This window comes from Phaenicophaeus curvirostris (genome assembly GCF_032191515.1).
Source record: "Phaenicophaeus curvirostris isolate KB17595 chromosome W unlocalized genomic scaffold, BPBGC_Pcur_1.0 scaffold_34, whole genome shotgun sequence".
Classification (NCBI taxonomy): domain Eukaryota; kingdom Metazoa; phylum Chordata; class Aves; order Cuculiformes; family Cuculidae; genus Phaenicophaeus; species Phaenicophaeus curvirostris.
This window is the reverse complement of record NW_027206663.1, coordinates 2,531,029-2,552,827: the sequence shown is the minus strand read 5'-3', so window position 1 is coordinate 2,552,827 and position 21,799 is coordinate 2,531,029. Positions and strand designations below refer to the sequence as shown.

Here is a 21,799-nt window from a genome sequence, read left to right as displayed (position 1 = left end):
TCTGCATCCAATAGGGACTGTATGGTCTCCCTAGTCCTCCTTTTATTATTTATATATTGATAGAAGGATTTTTTGTTATCTTTCACAGACTTTGCCAATCTGATTTCTAGTTGAGCCTTAGCCCTTCTGATTTTTTCTCTACGCAATCTCACTTCCCTCCTGTAGCCCTCCCAAGAGGCCTGTCCCCTCTTCCAGAGCCCATAAACGTTTCTCTTCTTCTTGATATCACTCAAGATCTCTCTGTTCAACCAAGCTGGCTTTCTCCCCTGCTGGCTTTTCTTCCGGAACATGGGGATGGCTTTCTCCTGAGCTGCTAGGATTTCCTTTTTGAAGAGCTCCCAGCCCTCATGGGCTCCCTTGCCCTTAAGGACTGTCTCCCATGAGACTTTGCCAACCAGCCTTCTGAAGAGATCAAAGTCTGCCCTCTGGAAATTTAATGCTAATGTCCTGCTAACCACCCTCTTCACTTCACCTAGAACAGAAAACCCTATCATCTCATGATCACTTAGTCCTAGGCATCCACCTACTGCCACATCCCCCACAAGGCCTTCTCTGTTCACAAGCAGCAGGTCCAGGAGGGCACCCTCCCTTCTTGGTTCATTCACCAGCTGTGCAAGGAAGTTGTCTTCCATGCACTCCAGGAACCTCCTAGACTGCTTCCTTTCTGCTCTATTGTACTTCCAGCAGATATTAGGAAGATTGAAGTCTCCCACAAGAATGAGAGGCATTGATCTAGAGATTAACCTCAGCTGTTTATAGAAGAGCTCATCAGCTGCTTCTCCTTGGCTGGGTGGTCTGTAACAGACTCCCATCACAAAATCTACCTTCTGGTGGGCTCCTCTGATTTTAACCCACAGGCACTCAATCTCCTCATCACCACAATCCATCTCAACAGTGTCCAAGTCCTCCCTTACAAAGAGGGCTACCCCACCTCCTCTCCTACCCTTCCTATCTCACCTGAAGAGTTTGTACCCCACCATAGCTGCGCTCCACTTATATGAGTCATCCCACCACATTTCCGTGATGGCAACAACATCATAGGCTTCTTGCCCTACCACAGCTTCCAGCTCTTCCTTCTTATTCCCCATGCTGTGTGCATTGGTGTAAATGCACTTCAGCTGAGCTGCCGAGCCTTCAGCCCTCTTAGAGGGAACAGAGTTCATTCCCAATTGCCTGGTAACTGGAGTAGCTAGAGCCAGAGTGCCTGTATCTCCCTTAGCACCCCACGGTGTGTTCTCCCCCACTTTCTGTGTGGTGATGTACTGGTGGTCCTCACCAGCACACCCTCTCCGAATCACCATTGCCCCATGTCCAGGCTCGCTCCTGTCTAGCCTGGTCTCATCCCCCTCCCCCTTCACATCTAGTTTAAAGCTCGATTTATGAGCTTAGCTAGGTTTTTAGCAAGGGCTTTAGCCCCACTAGGAGGCACACGTGTCCCATCCTTGGCAACAAAGCCTGGGGGTGCGTGAGCCACCCCATGATCAAAGAAGCCAAAGCCCCTCTCCTCACACCACGCTCGGAGCCAGGCATTAATTGAATTCTTCTTCCTGACTTCCCGCTCCTCTCTATTTAGCCTTGGGATGGAGCAGAATACTATTTGAGCCCCAGAGCCCTCCATCATTTTCCCAATGGCCCTGAAGTCTTTCTTGATGGCTTTGGTCTTTCTTTTTACTAGATCTTCGTTACCAGTTTGGACTGCTATCAGAGGATAGTAGTCTGTCTCGTGGACCAGGGAAGGAAGTTTTCTAGCTTCCTCCCTCAGTGATGCCCCTGGTAAGCAGCAGACCTCTCCGTGGAGCGGGTCCAGTCTGCAAATGGGTCCCTCCGTTCCTTTTAGGAGGGAGTCCCCTACAACAATCACCCTCCTCTTCTTCTTAATGGAGGATGTTTTTATCTTTTTCTGAGGATGGTGCGGCCTAAGGAAAGATTCTAGGCTGTGGGAGTCATCATCCTCATCCTCAGGATTGGATTCCACCTGCAGCACATGGTATTTGTTCACCAGGGGGATCTGGGGTTTTGCTGTCTGGTTGAGGGGAGCAGGTTTCCTTCGTCAGGCAGGAACTTGCTGCCATTCCCCATCTCTTGTAACCCCAACGTTGCAATTTGCAGGTGGACGGTGTTTGGACACACCAGCTCCAGCAGCCCACTGAGTTAGTGGGAGGGCACTTCTCCACTGGTCTATCTCCCTCTCACACTCCCTTTTGGTCCTCAGCCTCTTTACCTCCTCCCTTAACTCCTCCACCATGTGAAGGAGTTCCCCCACTCGAGCGCAGCTTTCACAAGTGGAGCCAGTACCAGAGGCACGAGCTGGTGTGGGAGGGGGCACTGCCTGCAGCCCAGGGTCTGGGGAGCTGCATGCACCCACTGAGGCTCTGTCTGGGTGGCAGCATCCATCCTGCCTGCTGCAGCACACGGAGCAGCTTTAATCTTCTGCTGGGTGGCCACCATGGTCTTCGGTGTCTTCTGTCTAGTCTCTAGGTCCTCTCTGCGCCCTGCCTTCTTGAACTGCCGCTCAGACTGCCCCGCGCCTCTTTGCCACGCTCCTCTTCACCGTGCTCCAGGTCGCACTGCTCCCAGGGGGACCATTTGGAGCAGTTTTTGGGAGCAGTGCTCTTCTTTGGCAGCAATTTTGGGAGCAGTGCTCTTCTTTGGCTTTGAGGGCTATGGAAATGTGGTCAGAGACAAGGCAATTGCTCTAGTTGTTGTGGGTCATAATGAGAAATGGTTTGCAGAGCTGCTTGGTGGCAGTGGAAAGGGAAGCTAAAGCAGATGGCAGGACATTAAGCAATAGAGGAAGATGCTCAGATGTAAGCTGAAGGCATATATTGAATGAGAGTTGTTAACAGCCTGAACATAAGGAATTAAGAGTAAGGAAGATGTAGGGTGAGTATACAAGTGGCGTAGAGAAAAATAAAGCGGTCAAGGGTGAATAGAAAAGGGAAAGGCAAGAGTGAGAAAGGATGTATGATGGCTATAATAGCTGTATTAGCTATGCTATGGCTAATGTAAGAGGAGAAATGACAGAAAGGGTGTTGCAGAGAGTGCTTAAACTTAATCAACATTGTCTATAATTATACTAATCATAGGCATAGAATCAGAGAATCATTATGGTTGGAAAAGACCTCTAAGATCATCAAGTCTAACTTGTCAGCCCAGCACCACCATGCCTACTAAACCATGTTCTGAAGTACCACATCTACATGGTTTTTTAACACCTCCAGGGATGGTGACTCCACCACTGCCCTGGCCAGCTGGTTCCAGTGCTTCACCACTCTTTCAGTAAAGAATTTTTTCCTAATATCCAATCTAAACCTCCCCTGATACAACTTGAGGCCATTTCCTCTCATCCTATCACTTGTTACTTGGGAGAAGAGACCAGCACCCACCTCGCTACAGCCTCCTTTTGGATAGTTGTAGACAATGATAAGGTCTCCTCTCAGCCTTCTCCAGGCTAAAGAACCCCAGTTCCCTCAGTCACTCCTCATAAGACTTATGCTCCAGACCCTTCACCAGCTTTGTTGCCCTTCTCTGGACGTACTCCAGTAACCCAATGTCCTTCTCATAGTGAGGGGCCCAAAACTGAACATAGTATTTGAGGTGCAGCCTCACCAGAGTACAGGGAGACAATCACTTCCCTGGTCCTGCTGACCACACTATTTCTCATACAAGCCAAGACGCTATCGCCCTTCTTGTCCACCCGGGCACACTGGTGGCTCATGTTCAGCTGGCTGTCAACCAACATCCCCCAGGTCCTTCTCTGCTAGGCAGCTTCCCAGCCCCTCTTCCCCAGTCCTGGAGTGCTGCACAGGGTTGTTATGACAGAAGTGCAGGACCTGGCACTTGTTAAACCTTGTTGATCTTTGTCAGCTATTTCCTTATTGTCAAAATATCTCTTTACTCATTAGTATTTAAAGTGCTTTTAAAAGAGACTTAATGTTTATATTACAGCCCAAATAGCAGAAAGAACAGGAAACAAAAAACTAGGTTGTTGAATTTCAGTTCTGAAATTTCACAATAAGTTTGAGTTAGGGTAGTTTAAAGAATATCCACAAAACTAAAATGTTTATCTTGTATATGTTCCTGTTTTCCTAGTGAATGAGATTGCAGTATGTCTTTATTGACTTAATAAAATACCAAAACCTGAAGTAGAAAATCCAGGCAGCACAAGAAAATAAACTGCTGTTACCAAAGAAAGCTGGGTTACAAAAGAGGATCTATAGACTCCTGACTTTCCTCTTAGAATTCCATGAAACCGTGGTCTGATTTTTTTTTTTTAACATATGTTTATGGTGTTAAAAATTCCAGGATTCTTTTAAGGAAGAAGTTAGTTCCTCTGATTATGTAGCAAGTGAGCATTCTGGGATTTATATTTTAATTCTGTGATTTTGATCTTTAATCATGTTCCTTAAATTAGAAATAAAAAAATAACCTGAAGAAATCTACCCCTGGTTGTAGTAGCATAGGTGGCTAAACCTAAGATCAGCATTCAATTTGTCAAATCTCCTGGGCTGCAGGTCTTCAATTTGTAATACAAAACTGTCTTGTAGACCTCTCTTTGCTTTGGAAAGTTTAACCTCACTAAAACAATATTTGAAGAGGAATTATATTGAACACTGGTTGAAGGCATAGGTAAGTAAGGAAAAACTTACTTCTAAAACTTGCTTATAAAAGTAAGAGGAGATCTGGCACAGAAACACCAGAAACAGCTTTGATTAAAGGAAAGCCCTGAATCCGAAGTTGGATGAGGAAATGTTTTAATTCCAGGGTTCTCTTGTGGTGGCTGTACTAGTTCTAGTTTTCATATATTTCTAGTGATAGGTAAAATAAATCAGCTCTTGAATATTACTTGCTGTTACATAAGTATGATCCAGGGCTTTGAAGATCTCTGACCACAGCAGTCTTGATTTGCTTATGAACTGGCTAGGGACATAGAATAACTCTGCTTTACTTAGCTTTCACAAAAGGTGAATTGGATAGTTGTTTATTTGCTCAAAATTCTGTCTTATGCAGTATTTGATGACTGGCTTTGGCCACCTTACTTGTGAAGGAGGTTACTGGGTGAACTAGTGAACTGACTTACACCGATGACACCAGTTTTGAAATGACAAATCTTTTCAAGTTCCTCAGTGTATAAAAGTAATGCAATATCCTTTCTTGCTTTGTGACTGAGCCTCACTGCAGGAAAAAAATAAGGGGATGCTGTTAGAAGCACAGGAACGTTTTGTCTATTCACCAACTTCTTCAGGAAAGCCAAGTGATTTATTAGAAATCCTTTCCGTATTTGCAGTGCTGATTTTCACTTAGTGGTGATTATATTACAAGAGGATTTTTGCATGTTTTTGAGGCACAAAGGCACCTCTTGCATTTGAGAAGATTTGTTGTATTCTGATTTTCTCATGTAACAGTGCTATAACTATACACGTTCCTGATAATTTCAGATCTGTCTAATCTGTGGGGTCTAATTTTCTGTACTGAAGAAAAGAGTAGATATTCATACTGATATCCTAAAGTCTGTGCTGCATAACTGGTTTCACATCAGGTTGGGGATGCTGCTGACTCAGAAAGCTGGATGTAGATTTAGATCCTGCTTAGTTGAGGCTTTTTCTTAGTTATTAACTTTTGTACTGTTACAGCGGAGGAAGCTGACAGATGTGTAACACTAGGAAGAGAACAGTCAGGACGATGGATTATCAGCCGCATTTGTCATCTGTGGATCTGTCTTGTCTTTGATATGAAACTTTCACTTAAATTGTTTACAATATCAAACTACATTTCTGAGAATTTGTGTAGAAATAGGAAAGTAATTGCAAGACTGGGGGGGAGATCTGTTTGCATGTTAATCTCATATTAGCATTAATTTGTCATTGTGCATATTGAAAAAGAGCCTGCCTTTTATTGGTATAAGGACAGCCTAGCAAGCCAATTTCATTTTTTCCTTTTAAGGTATACTATTTCTTTCCTGAGTGTTTAGTGCTGCTGTTATTATTTCTTTTTAAAAAAACATGTGGATGTCTACATACTTCCTCCCATTCTCTGATTAGATACAAAACTACATGCAGGTGAACTCAAATTTAACAGGGAAGAACTGGGAGAAAGGGATTTATGTACATCTCTCTTCTCAGAAGCAGAGGTGCCTGGGTAGTTGTTTCTCTATTTTTCCAGGCAGATCTAGATACATCCTCTGCAAACATTAATCTGTAATGTACATTAGGAGCGCTGGTGAAAGCATTCGAGAAGAAAATATCTGTCAAAAAAAATCAGATTTGCTTTAAAAGAAAGTTTCAGAATATTTAGTGCAGTTCCTAGATTGTAAGTTCTAAAGAGCAATTTGGAGATATTGATTAATATGTGTTAATCTGAACCTAGTGTAATTAGCTGAAATGATGAGAGTTTTAGTGGGAAATTGTAGGGTAGGGCTGAACAACAGAATACATGTATTGCCAATCTACTAGAAAAGGGAACACTTAATGTTAAAGAAGATAAAATATATTTTTAAAAATGGAGTTTTTCATATGGCCCTGCTTAAACTAATAAAATTGATTGAAAGACTAGTTGCAGGAGACTAACGGCAAGTGGTAGGTGGGTTTCCTTTTCAAGAAGGATAAAAGTGTTCCAATGCTTAGTATGAGAGTTGTTTAGCAAATTGGATTTGAGAAGGAAGTAAAAACAAGGCTAATCAAAACTAGAGAAATTTCAGAAACACAAGTCAGAGGTAAATAAGTAATACGACATAAGATGAAAGATTGATATCTGCAAAACAATATGAGAAAATATTTTATGAAATTCAGATTTTTAGGAAAGGTTTTTGGAGATACATTAAACATTAAAATGAAACTTGTTATATTGAAAATAAATAGTGAGCTTTTGGGTTGAGACATAGAATGTAAAAATAACTTAAAATGAAACCACTACATGCTAGTCTGTACTGATAGAGAAGTTCTTTTATCTGCCACACAAGTAGACTGAATCTTATTGTTATATAATGTTTGAGAGACTTGGATTTTAGCAGGAGACGTTAGATATTGTCAGCAGATAGGTTTTATGCATTTTGATGTATGTACAGATAGAAGGGAAAGAATTCTGGGGGAGTTGAGTTAAAAATTTGTTGAGGGTTTATTAACTTTCCTCAGTAACTTAGCGTAGCCTGTACTGTCTTTACATTTCCTGTTGTTAGCACTGTCTGCTTCTTAGCTGTTGCTGTTTATCTCTGATGTTGCACACTGCTGAACAGGTGTTATTCCATCCAAGAGTTATGAAATTAAATACAAGATGAAATGGCTTATGTCTAAATTTTGAATCTTTTGGAGAATCAAAGACATAATATTTTCAAAATATTAATTTTATGGTCTTTGTTACTTAATCATTACTGTTTAGAATAATTCTTAGCACACTAAGTCTATAAAATCAATTACTATTCTGTTGTGAATCAGCATACAGTAGTATTGATTTCTAGGTGGAACTATTCAATATTTGCATAGTATTCATGCTTTTTATTTGTAATTGTTTTTCCACATCTTCTCCTTTAATGCTGCCATGGGATGACATTTACTAAAAATTAACCAATCCACAGTTCATTTGTATACATAATTTTATAAAAATCTTTTTAATTTAAGTTAAAAAATTCAGTATGGCTGAGTGAGTAATTTGGCATGGTTTCATTTGAAGATTAAAACAACTCTTATGATACTTCAGAAATAAGAATCAGGGAAGCAGTTTACCTTGAAGATGCTACATTCTGTTGCTATTTTAACCAAAATGTGCTGTTAATCTGCTCCTGAGTAGTTTGCAATATAGGCTATTCTTAGCCTGTTTTAGTCAAGGCCCCTTGTTTTGTTTCTATTTACTTTTCGAGGTTGTTAAGTTCTCCATATATGACACCAGTTCAGCAACGCTGGTTGCTCATTTTGAAAGCAGTTGCTCTTAAAATTGCTGTGTAAATGATTTAAGTGTTTAATTTGTTTAAATGCTGCTGTTTAGAACTTGAGAGTTGATTATATTTTACATGTAACCTATTATGCCTATAAATATAAAAGACTCTTGCCCTGTTTTCCATTTTTATTTGGATGTTCAGTGTTACAAACAATTGTTCACAGTGTTCCTGCTTTGATTGCTAAGATTGCAATTTAGTAATTTTAGTAAAAGAGCATGAGTATGTATGTATGGCCCTATCTATATACTGAGTGTAAATACTTTGTTTATTGTATTTAACTGTAAGTACATGACTTAAAACCTATTTTAAAGAGCAGTCATGACAGAATTTAACAAAGCCAGAGGTTGGTGAGAGAGAGAGATTAGTATGTTAGTGTCTATAGACTGACATAGTTTAATTATAGGATTTAACATTTACTATAATTATATAGGGAGTTTCACTTCCATAGTTCAAATAGGAACTAATTTATCCTCATGACACCCCTCTAAAGTGCATAAGTAATACTTATCCCCAGTTTACAAGTAGGGAAACGGATTTGGTCTTGGTACCAAACTGCATTGCATTCAGGGCTGCCCATGTTCCTCTCTGTGGCCAAATTGTCCATCTGCCAAAGCCTCCCAGTGCCTGTTTGTGGCCACGCTGCACTCCAAACAAAACCGCTGCCTTTGGGTTGACCCTTCAGATCTACCTGATGTTGAGCCTGAGCCTTCTTGCCAGCTATTGCTAGGGCTTCATCTTGCAGCTCCTAAGGCAGCTCCCACCTGCAGTCCTGTTTCTTGTTCAGACAGTTTCTTGTCTACTTTCCTGGTCCCACGTCTTCAGAAGAAAAATGTCAGTGTAGAAATCCTGTTTGTTGCTTAAGTGATGTGTGCGCTAGTGGGAGAAGAAGCAGACTAGGTCAATCAGTGTTCACTTCACTGTAAGTGAGTGCAGTGATCTTGAAAAGTGCCTGGTTGAGCAACGTAGAGATGGCCGTGTCTCAACCCCAAAACAAGACTGATGTGGGCAGTGGAAGCTGAGGCTTCCCTGGCAGCACTGCCAGGAGGCCCGGCTGCTGCCAGGGTTGCTAAGGAGGTTTGGACTTGTGTTTGACTGGGGACACCATCTCTATGCCTTGTTAGTCCATGGCTATTGCTGAAGACTGCCAATGGTGTTGAAAGATCAGTGAATTACAACTGTAGCTGGTGCTGGTTACATGTATACTAGAAAATTTCTTTATACATCCTGATTAAAAATCTAGATCAAACAGTATAGCCTATATACGATTTTGTGAGGAAAAATTGCTCTGTCAGAAGTATCTGTAGTACTGTGCTGAACAGCATCGTAGAGCTCAGACCCTCAGCTTTTATAGTCTTCTAACTCACTGGCATGAAAACAGCACCAGTGTAAGTATAGCAATGCTAAGCCCCAAGGGAAGGTATATTTGGAATTCTGCTGGGAGGAGGCCTTGGTGGGGGTACTGCTGCTGGCATGGAGCAGCAGGTGCCCTTGTTCCTGTAAAGGAACCCTGTTTAAAGAATATGCAGTAGCTGTGTTGAAATTAAACCTTCTAGCACAAACTGACTGATGAGCTTTCAATAAAATGTAAAGAGTTATAGAAGGAATTTTGGTTTTTTCCCTAAATAGGGAAGCTTAGCTGAGGAATCTTAAGCTATTTTTAATACAACTTAAAAGTAGCCATACCACAATCATTTAAAGATAAATCTTCACTGAAGTGAGGGATAAATATGTGTGGTTTGTATATTGGTGCTTTTATATAGTTCCTTTTCACAGGTCTTTTCTCTGTGTTTTAGAGCAATGAAATATTTAAACTATTTGCAAGGTGATACTGCAAACCTGGATCTGTTCAACAGCTGCACTACTTGTTCTCGTGTGGCTTAATTTCCTTTTTTATCTTGTTCTTTGCAACTGAAGACTTATCAGAATGTGTTTCGTGTAGCTGACTGCATTGAAACCCCCTTAAAACTAATATTGTTGTTAAAAAAACTACTATAGAAGCACTTGCAGAAGAGGAAGCTTTTCACTTCTTGGTTTTTGTGCTGTCTTGGGCTTAGTTCCTGTCTTCTGAAACACTCTTATGGTTCCTGTGGAAGGCAGGAGAGTTCTTTCACATCTTCAAAGACATAATTTCTCTCTGTGATATTTGAAAAGTCATGCCAATCAAGAGAAATCCCTGGTGACTGGAAGAAGGGTAATATTGTACCCATTTTTAAAAAGGGCAGAAAAGACAACCCTGGGAACTACTGACCTGTCAGCCTCACCTCTGTGCCTGGGAGGATTATGGAACAGATCCTCCTAGAAGCTATGCTAAAGCACATGGAGGACAGGGAGGTGATTAATGGCAGCCAGCATGGCTTCACCAGGGACAAATCCTGTATGACCAACTTACTGGCTTTCTATGATGGGGTAACCGTAGCAGTGGACATGGGAAAACCGACGAATGTGATCTATCTAGACTTCTGTAAAGCCTTTGACATGGTTCCCCACAACATGCTTCTCTCTAAATTGGAGAGTTATGGATCTGATGGATGAACAGTTTGGTGGATAAGAAACTGGTTGGATGGTCGTATTCAGAGAGTAGTGGTCAACGGCGTGAAGTCCAGATGGAGATCTGTGACTAGTGGTGTCCGTCAAGGGCCCGTACTGGGACCAGTGCTGTTTAATATTTTCATCAATGATATTGACAGTAAGATTGAGTGCACACTCAGCGAGTCTGCAGATGACATCAAGCTGAGTGGTGTAGTTGCCACACCAGAAGGATGGGATGTCATCCAGAGGGGCCTGGACAGGGTGGAGAAATGGGCCTGTGAGAACCTCATGAGGTTCAACAAGGCCAAGTGCAAGATCCTACACCTAGGTCAGGGCAATCCGCCGTTTCAGTACTGGATGGGGGATGATGTGATTCAGAGTGGCCCTGCAGAGAAAGACTTGGGGGTGCTGATTGATGGGAAGCTTGACATGAGCCAGCAATGTGCGCTTACAGCCCAGAAGGCCAACCGCATCCTGGGCTGCATCAAAAGAAGCGTGGTCAGCAGGTTGAGGGAGGTGATTCTACTCTTCTATTCCTCTCTCGTGAGACCTCATCTGGAATACTGTGTCCAGTTCTGGAATCCTCAACATAAGAAGGATATGGAACTGTTGAAACAGGTCCAGAACAGGGCTACAAAGATGATCCGAGGACTGGAGCACCTCCCATACAAGGACAGGCTGAGAGTTGGGCTTGTTCAGCCTGGAGAAGAGAAGGCTCCAAGGAATTCTTATAGCAACCTTCCAGTACCTGAAAGGGGCCTACAAGAAAGCTAGAGAGGGACTGCTCACAAAGCTGTAGTAATAGGACGAGGGGGAACGGGTCCCTCACCTCAGGAAGGATGTTGAGACTCTGGAGCGAGTCCAGAGAAGAGCAACGAAGCTGGTGAAGGGGCTGGAGAACAAGTCTCACGAGGAGCAGCTGAGGGAGCTGGGGTTGTTTAGCCTGGAGAAGAGGAGGCTGAGGGGAGACCTTATTGCTCTCTACAACTACCTGAAAGGAGGTTGTGGAGAGGAGGGAGCTGGCCTCTTCTCCCAAGTGACAGGGGACAAGACAAGGGGGAATGGCCTCAAGCTCCACCAGGGGAGATTCAGGCTGGACATCAGAAAAAAAAATTTCTTAGACGGGGTCATCGGTCACTGGAACAGGCTGCCCAGGGAGGTGGTTGAGTCACCATCCCTGGAGGTATTTAAAAGATGGATGGATGAGGTGCTGAGGGGCATGGTTTAGTGGTTGATAGGAATGGTTGGACTGGATGATCCTGTGGGTGTTTTCCAACCTAGTGATTCTGTGATTCTGTAAACTGGAGAGGGGCAGATTTAGGCTAGACATAAGGAAGAATTTCTTCACCATGATAGTGGTGAGGTGGGCACTGGAACAGGTTGCCCAGGTAAGTTGTGGATGCCCCATGCCTGGAGGTGTTCACAGCCAGGTTGGATGGGGCCTTGGGCAGCCTGACCTAGTAGGATGTCCCTGCCCATGGCAGGGGGGTTGGAACTATATGATCTTTAAAGTCCCTTCCAACCCAAACTATCCTATGATTTTATGATTCTATGATTTCTTATTAATCTAAATATATATGGACAGCAGTGTTGAATTCATAGCTATGGACTCTGAAGTTGGTGGCTGTTTACAAAGTCGTTGAGCTGGGAGACTTCTTTTGAGTCTCAGCAACTAGTAGACAAGACATCCCTGTGACCCTTTAAATCTTCTGATTGTATTTTCATTGAATAAAGATTCTAGCATTCCCTTCAACTGCTTTAAAGATTCATCTAAATGGCAGAGCTGCAATTGTGAAATAAAGGCTTAAATCAATAGAATCAATGTTTCTGTATGTCTTTCAATTCCTATACAACTGAAGAGTTGTAGCTATCTTTGCTTTTTGAGTTTTCAGGACTTCTTTGAAAGCAAGTTTTTACAAATCTGACCATGTAATTTTCCTTCCCTGCCTATCCTTCTATTAGTATTGAGTATGTGATATGGGATTTTAAATTTAGCTGCTGATTTAAAATTTAACATGGTCTGGGATTTAAAAGTGATAAGATTGTGTTATGTGATTCAATTTCTAACATCATCTCAAAACCTTACAGAGAGAGATTACACAGTCACAGTCATGACAAGTCCAAAATCAAAATGTTATGTTAACTTGAGTCTTGGGCATGTTTAAAATACCTTACATCTAGGATGGTGATGCACTACCCTGAGTTGTTTCCCTGACAGTCTAGATAAGTGCTTTTTAACTGTTTCACAGTTTGAATACCTTTAAAAAAATATCCAGTGAAGGTGCAGGCTTCTTCAGAAATATGTAGGTAGATTGTTAGATAGTCTAAGAACTTGTTTTACTTTTGTCGGCCTTTAAAAGAGACCACAAGTAGAAAATCGCTGATCTCGACTGCAAAATTTGAGTTATAGCAACCTGTGACCAAAGCACTGCCTAACATAAATCCAGTCACTTTAGTTGGCACTAGACTAATTCAGGTAGAGTTGCTCTGAAATGACTGTGCGTATGACGTTGCCTGTATAAAAATGTTCCTTCAGAAGTGCCGCAGTCTTACACAGCTGTAACTCTTATTTATGATGGAAATACCTTTAGTGATTAAAGAGTTTGATTTGTTTGGGGATTTTTGTTTTTTTTTACTTTGTTTAGCTTTGCAGAGCCATCACAGTTCAGAGGCACTGAGGTAATCATTTTCCTCATATTCATCAATAGCAGTGTTCACAAGCAGTCACTTAAATCTGAGCAAGATTGCCGAAGGTACAAAAATTACACAGGTGTTTTGGGAAGAGTGGTTTTAACGTTGCAGTTGTTGAAATACTATGTAAAGTGTAATTTTCTTTGTAAAAGCATTATAAAATAGCTACTGAGGTGGGAGGGAAAAGTTCACCTTGATCTTAATGTTTTATTATAAAATATTGTTTATTTAAATACCTTTTCATCAGCTGTCATTTCTAAGTGCTTAAAACTACTGAGGAGAAATTTGGGTCTATTTTAAAGACCTTTTAGATTAAAGCCAATGCACCCAAAATGGGAAAATACATAAATCCAAAAACTTCTGCAGTACTCCTTTTTCCTGGAGCCACAAGCCTCTCTTCTTTATGTAGACTGTAATGATTTCTTTTCTTGCTGTTTGTAGGTGCTCCTGACCCAACAGCAGGTGCTAGCATAGATGATGAAAACTGCTGGCATTTGGATGAGGAACAGGTCCAAGAACAGGTTAAACTCTTCCTCTCCCAGGGTGGATACCACGGGTCAGGGAAGCAGCTAAATTTGCTTTTTGCAAAGGTATGTTGAATATTCTAAACCTTCCCTCTTTTCCTCCACTCCCCCAGTCTCAAAGCCCTGTTGTTCTGAAACAAGACAAAGCCTTGAGAACATGACGGCAACTTAATAATGCAATAGAACGCAATCTTATGTGTCTTGATCAGTTTAAGGATATGAAGTAGTATTTAGACTGTCTGCATCTTTGCTGTTTTCTTTCTACCCTCAAAATCTTGGAGAAACCTATAGAAATTATGGTCTTGCAGCAGCTTGCATAATACATCTGTGGATTACTTGTGGAAGAAGTGTGTTTGCAGAATTGCAATGGGATACTGAAACTAAAAATTATTGTAAAAAATTGGAATGCAGACTATTTTTTTTTTACTTAAAAACTTCACATCAGATATATAAATGATATTTCTTATTTAACAGAGATGGAATGTTTAACACTGTAGCATATTGTCTGTACTTTGGTTTGGTTTTTTTCAAGTTTCTATTAAAAGACTCATTTCCTAGGTGCGAGAGATGCTAAAGATGAGAGATTCAAATGGAGCTCGCATGTTGACATTGATAACAGAACAGTTCATGGCTGACCCTCGTCTGTCGCTTTGGAGACAACAAGGAACTTCAATGACTGACAAGTATAGGCAGCTCTGGGATGAACTAGGTAAATGCACAGACTTCAAAATCATTTAGATGTTCATGTGTATAATGAAGAAACAATAACATATTTTGGATGATACGAAACTATTGTGCTACTAGGTAAAGCCAGAGTTTTCTGCAGGTTTGCTTATTCAGTTAAGATTGGGTGCAATTGAATTTTTGATCTGCTGCATGAGATAATTACAGTCAAAAATACAGAGAGGAAACATGATATGAAACAGGTATGATTGCATCAGCTTGTAGGTAGCTGAGGATCTAAAAAGAATAAAGCAAAAAGTGGAAACATAGCTACACAACTGAGGGTATGTATATAAATGACTAGTGCTAAACTGGAAAGGTTAAGGAAGAAATTGATTCACAACTAGAGAGAAATAAAAGGCAAAGAGAGAAGATTCATTGAGTAGGAGAAGATAGCAACAAAGGAAAGCAGAAGTCCATTACACCAGCATTGCTTTCCTAAATGTAAGGTGTGGGATCAAACTACTAACCAGTTGGTATGTAAGCATATAGAAGATAACAGCGATAAAAGACAACTAGAATGATTTAAAATACAGTGGTAAATTGAATTTGTTTCTCTAAAAGAGAATTCACTAGGCATATGAGTGAAGGGATCAATGTGTACGAGGTCCAACACAAATAAAAGAGACTGTGCCTGCTCGTTTTAACAAATTAAGAAAATCAACTACAATCACCTTCAAAATAGTTCCCTGCCGAGTTGACACATGGCCGCATATGATGCTGCCAATGTTCAAAGCAATCTTTGTTAGTTTTGCTATCACATCTTCTACCAACCTTTTTTCAAGTAGTTTACAAAAATAGTCTTAATACTCCTATTAAAAAAAAAAATCACCAAAAACCCAACCAAACCTCAGGAGCTGTTTTACAGTCCCAGAAGAAGAGATCAGAAGATGAGGTTATTTATAGAGAAAGAAAAATGAAATAGCTTGTTCTGAGAGCTGGGGAGTCTTCAGTGAGCAAGACCTATATGGGTAATCTCCTCCTACATAACTTTAGGCTGGCAATCAGAATCACACCCTCTATCTTTAACAGTCATTTAAATTAACTTGCAGACCTACCAGCTAAGATTCTTTCAGACTGCTATATTACTTGGCAAACACATTATCACTGTGTAAAGTGAGATTAACACAAGCAGCACGTTTACTGTATGTAATGAACGCACAGGGTATAAAATAGCTTATGTTTTGAGAGGGCTGCCACCTATAATAAATTTAGCATTACTACCACACCCAAACACTAACAGAGGACCAATCACAAAAAACTGCTGATATTTTGTGACTTTTGCATGCAAGAGAGTGGAAGTAGCGATAAATAACTCCATGCACACACTCCACCAACAACTTGAAAGTTCACTACTGCTGGCACATGTCCAAGAATTGTGCATGCTGTACTGATACCATCACTAGTGACTTGAACCACAAGATTTATTCGTCCCAACTCTATGAATTTAGCAGTCACATTTAAAGAAAATATTCTTCCAGGAGTTCCTTCAGCAGCCCAAAACTTCAAGTCTGAGAACTGTTCAACTAATTACATTCATTAGACAGGCCTTCACTAACCTCTCAAGCCAAAATACATGATAGGTCTGTATCACTGCTTCTCAGAAGCAACCACTTAACATTATGGTCCAAGCACTCCCCTGCCCAACAGCCGTATAACATCTGGACTCATGGGTCCCTCAGAGTTTCACTGCTATCCCTGTGGCTAAACAACTTCCAACTCACTCCATAGGAACCACATACAAATGACAGAATGATGTTCTCACCTGCACTGCTCACAGCCTCAGATCACATATCTGAAAACCCTGAAAGTTGTCTGCACTCCAACTCATTTAATACTGGTATAATCAATCCCACTGTAGGCGTTTGCAGCATTAATTTTGTGGACAAAGCAAAAGCAGCAAAATCTTGGTGTAAATAAGAAATATGTAAAAAAACCACCACAAACCAGCAGTAACATAGACCTCTAGCACAATGATCCTCAAATTGTGATCTAGAATGCTATAGCAAATGGTGTTTATGGCTCACAAAGCAGAAGTAGATCTGTCTCTTCAATTAAAGGCTTAACATAATGCTAAACATTTGCTAGAAGTGTGAATGCTGACCAACTCCTCTCAGGCAAAGAGGGTTAGCAATCCATGGCTGCAGGCCACCCTCTGTTAGGTATACAGTCCAAGTTTGTTTGTTTTTAAAAGGGTATCAGTTTATAACAAACTGCTCATCTATGCTAAGAGTTTAGCAGCTCCTCACTCAGCACAGTGTATCATAGAAGCAGCAGTAAACAAAATAAAAAAGAAATCTCAGTATGACCTTGGTAGCAAATTGAAGATTTTTAAGACATTTAAAGTATGTAAATATAGGCGCTGCTTTATAAAGACTTGCTTGCTTGCCCTGGTATGCTGTCTGCCAATCGCTTAGCTTATGGTCACTTTGTCAGTTCCATTTTGTCATAGGTTTTTAAGCATACATAAATAACTTGAGCTTTACTCGTTGACTGGGTCACTTGAGCCTTTCATTAGAACTTAACTGATGCTTCCTGCCTGGCATTGGCCAAGGATACTGGAAGGACACGTTGGGCTCTGATCAGAGTTCCCGCTGAAGTTTATGGTAAATTGTGTTGACTTTGACAGAAATCAGATTGGGTTTGTATGTCTGAAGGTGCTGATTTAAAAAACAAAATTAAATACTTCTCATCCAAATATGAGCCTGGCGATTTTCTACTACAAAGTCCTAATTCTGTAAGCAATTTATCATTCAAAGGCCTCAAGGGAACTAGCTAATTATATGTAAGGCTCTTTTGTTGTGTTTTAAAGCCTCTAGATCAGGAGAATGAATATAATTATGCTCAGCAGATTCCCCTGTTGCACATCAAATAATAGGTTGAGCTAAATGCTCCAAAGATGGAGTATTGGAAAGATTAAGATTACAGGTCAAAGCTATAAGACTTCCTCATGTACTTCTCATGTTAGAAGAATTTAGATGCAGTTTCAGTGATGCACTGGTGAACAATTCCAACTTGCCACAGTAATACATGAATGTACTTTCCAGAGTTTAGAGTGGAGCTGGAATTCTTCATATTGTTGCTGTTTAAATGGTACCTAGATAGGTAAGTTTTACATGCTGATGTTTGTGTTTAACTCTCGGTGACCATGGTTGAAGACTTCAACATATCAGAATGGTTAACTATCTGAAGCCCCTTGGTTTGTCTTTCTAATGAAATTGTGTTGGTAAAATGGAGGAATATGGAAATGCACAGTAAATATCTGCTGATGCCTGTTAAACCGAGATCTCTGATTTGAAGAAAAAGTCAGCTAACCTTCTTTGCACTCTAGGGGAGGGGGAAATGGTCCATGTGATCTTACTACAGCAGTAATTTGTTAATATTCATCCATCAAAAATTAAGTAAAAGTTTCTTGTTCACCATGAAAGGGAAAACTTTCCTTAATAAAAGGGGAAAATTTGACACTGTGCCCCAGCACAGGGAGGGGGGGAATTGGAATTCTGCTTTGGAATCAAACGATGAGCACTGCCAGATGCCAGGCATTGAGAAGAGGCGGAGTTTAGTTTAAATGGGTTCTGCAAGTTAACTGGTGTTTTCTGCAGGCGTCTGGCTGTGAAATGAAATTGGAAGCCCTTTAACCACATGGATAATACAGGACCTGAATACAGATGTCACATATCACTGTGAAAAAATAGTGTTCCCACTTGAACACTGTGCCATTACAGATCATTTAAATATGGGGGTTACATTTAAACTAAAAGCCCCATTTGCCTTTTACTGCAATTTAAGTGTCCTCTTAGCAAAAGCTAAGTGACAAATTAAATGAAAAAAGTGCCCACATTTTTAAAGCTGTAATGCAAAACAACCTTTTATTGCTTCTTATGTGCCATGAATGAATCATGATACTTGTCAACCTTAAACCAAGCTGTAATTGGAGCAGCTACTCTTATCAAAGCAGGGCTGCTCTTGTGTCAGCTTAATAAAGCTCAAACCATTAAATTAAATCCCAGATGTTTAACCTGATGAAAGCAGTCAAGTAGAAGAATCTAAGACAAGTATCTACCGCTTGGTGGAGTAAGGGAGCCCAGCAGCTTGTCAACTCGTAGATTACAGGATCAGATATTTTTTAGTGAACTATCATTTTCAATATCTTTACATCTTCTTGCTTGCCTTTGCGGTGAAGAAACTTCACATAATTTGCATGTTTCAAAACAAACATTTTAGTAGATTTCCTTCATTTTTATATTTAACAATTTAAGGGGGAAGACAGCTGTTTTGTGAGTCAAGGATTAGTGTTTTATGGAACAAAAATATGATGGGTATGTCATGGTATGGTGGGTTGATTTGGCTGGTTGCCAGGTGCTTATCACGCCACTCTATCACTCCTCTCCTCAGCAGGGTGGGGGAGAAAATAAGATGGAAAAGAACTCATGGGTCAAGATAAAGACAGTTTAATAAAGAAAAGTAGAGATCATGTGTAGGAGCAAAGGAAAACCAAAAGATTTATACTCCCCATCAACAGTAGCCCAAACCCTGATGTGTTATCAACACCTTTCTAGCTACCAGTACACAGCACAGCACTCTGAAGGCTGCTATGGGGAAAATTAACTCCATCTCAGCCAGAGCCAATACACATATGGAACAGGGTATATCCAGAGAGCTCTTGCGAGCAAACTTGTTCTGGGTTTTCCTCATGTTGATCCTGATTTCTGTTGGTTCTCATACTTCATGAAGTTGAGGAGAACTTAAAAGATATTTTGTACTTCCAGCTGGGTACTCTCCACATATTAATGCATAAGCTTCTGTCTATCTCAACCACTTGTTGATATCTAAAGTTTTTAAGTGTAGGAACCTCTCATGATATTGCTTGCCATGAGCCTCATTCACGGGATAAAGCTTTTCTGGGTGATGTCCTTACAATCCTTTGTTATGCACACTAAATAACTTGTTTTTAAAGGTATTTCCTGAGTGGCAGAGAAGGACCTGGGTGTGTTGGTTGACAGCTGACTGAGCACGAGCCAGCAGTGTGCCCAGTTGGCCAAGAAGGCAAATAGCATCTTGGCTTGTATCAGAAACATCATGGCCAGCAGGACCAGGGAAGTGATTTTGCCCCTGTACTCTGCACTGGTGAGGCTGCACCTTGAATCCCATGTTCAGTTTTTGGACCCTCACTACAAGAAAGACATTGAGGTCCTGGAGCATGTCCAGAGAAGAGCAACGAAGCTGGTGAAGGGGCTGGAGAAAAAGTCTTGTGAGGAGCAGCTGAGGGAACTGGGGTTGTTTAGCCTGAAGAAGAGGAGGCTGAGGGGAGACCTTATCACTGTCTACAACTACTTGAAAGGAGATTGTGGAGAGGTGGGTGTTGGTCTCTTCACCCAAGTGGCAGGTAATAGAATGAAAGGGAATGGCCTCAAGTTGCACCAGGGGAGATTCAGATTGGACATTAGGAAAATTTTCTTCACTGAAAGTGTTCTCAGGCACTGGCAGAGGCTGCCCAGAGAGGTGGTTGAGTCACCATCCCTGGATGTGTTTAGAAGACTATAGATGTGCACTTGGGGACATGGTTTAGTGGTGGACGGGTAGATTAAGTACTTAGATACATGATTTAATAGTGGACAGTTATGGTTGGACTTCATGATCTCAAAAGTCTTTTCCAACCTAGGGATTCTATGATTTGCCTTAGTAGTTCTAACAGTCTTAGTCTCAGTAGTTTTTCACTAGCACTTCAACCTATGGTGGGCTGCTTTTTAACTTTTGGAACAGTCTGATTATCTACTTCGAGTTCACATTTGTTGATATTTTGGACATTTTCTGGACATAGTGACATATTTTTGTGTTAAAATTTAAAATTAAAGTATCATTTTACAAGATCATGTCATGCAGAGAAATAGTACAATATATTTCCTGAAGGATCATGCCTAAATTTTTATTAGTAATGCTTTGCTCCTCATCTGAAACTTAATTCTAAATGTTGCATTTAGACAAGGGATCTATTGAAGGCACTAAATTAACAGTACTTCTGAGTTAACATCACAAGACAGTTTTATTGCTCTAAGGCCCGAGTTACGGATGACAACTTAAAGAAATTGCTGTCATCTCCCTATAGTGTCTCAATTGTTGCTGTAAAGTTCATTTCCCTGGTGAATGAGGCCAGGCTGCCATTGTGTTAAGATGTGTACTATCTTTTTTGAGGATGATTTCCTTCCTCCTTCATTACAAACAGTAGAAGATTTTTGGCATGAGCCATAAAGGTGTTTGAAATGAGGGTATATGTGGCTGGAGTATGACAGTAAGTGGGAGCTATTTTCAAAGAGGGTATTCTTTCCTGTGGTTAAACTGCATTTATCAGATATGAGGAATAATTATGAAAGTAATTAACTTTAGTCTATAAGCATAGCTTGAGGGGTTTGTCTTTAATGCCATACAGAAAGTTTGGGTTTCCTTTTAGTTCAGTTGGATAGAAAGTACTTCTACAGTAGGGGTCAAATTTCTTCAAGTACCCACATTAAAACAGTTTTTCAAGTTTTTACTCCTAAGCTGTTGAACTGATTTACTTATGAATGTTCTAAAGTGTTCTAAAAAATTATTCTGTATTGGAATTGGTACAAAACTCATTGCAGCGCTAACTGTAGAATCATGACTTACAGAATTAAGGTCAGAGTTTTACTGTGAGCCCAAACTGATACTTAGCATTATTTTTTTTCTTCCTCTATTTTTAATACTTCAGTAATGTTGATCCATTATTTCACTTTCTCGTACCATGTCTATAAAATACCAGAGCTAAAGAGAAGTAATAGATCTATGGAGAGGAATTCAACCACCCCGACATATGCTGGAAAAGTAGCACGGCAAGCTGTAGGCAATCCAGGGGACTCCTGGAGTGCATTGAAGATAATTTCTTAGTCCAGTTGACAGAGACCCCCACCCGAGGAGATGCAATACTGGACCTGATGGTCACCAATACAAGCAAACTCATCAGTGATATTAGGATCGGAGGCAGTCTGGGCTGCAGTGATCATGCACTTGTGGAGTTCAAGGTGCAGAGGGATATGGGACAGGTGAGGAGTATAGTCAGGACACTAAATTTCAGGAAAGCAGACTTCCAACTCTTTAAGGAATTACTCAGTAGGATCGCCTGGGGCATCAGGCAGGAAAGGGAAGAGACCAGCATGGCTGAGTCAAGACCTGCAGGTTAAACTAAAGAAGAAGAGGGAACTGCACAGGCAGTACAAGCAGGGACAGGCAACCTGGGACGTGTATGGGGATACTGCCCAGTTGTGTAGGGATGAAGTCAGGAAGGCCAAGGCACAGCTGGAACTGAACTTGGCAAGGGAAGCGAAGACTAACAGGAAGGACTTCTACAGGTACGTCAATCAAAAGAGGAAGGTCAAAGAGAATGTAT

The 21,799-nt window shown here is 40.9% G+C and overlaps 1 protein-coding gene across 3 annotated transcripts in view; it reads left to right on the top strand.

The window, feature by feature from the left end:
- LOC138733792 (zinc finger SWIM domain-containing protein 6-like) overlaps positions 1–21,799 on the top strand; it is a 167,929-nt gene that overhangs the window by 86,653 nt on the left and 59,477 nt on the right. For all 3 annotated transcript variants that reach the window (XM_069881283.1, XM_069881281.1, XM_069881280.1), the window contains exons 3-4: positions 13,592–13,740; positions 14,233–14,383. In XM_069881283.1, the coding sequence (XP_069737384.1) occupies positions 13,592–13,740; positions 14,233–14,383 (300 nt within the window). The remainder of the gene's footprint in view (positions 1–13,591; positions 13,741–14,232; positions 14,384–21,799) is intronic.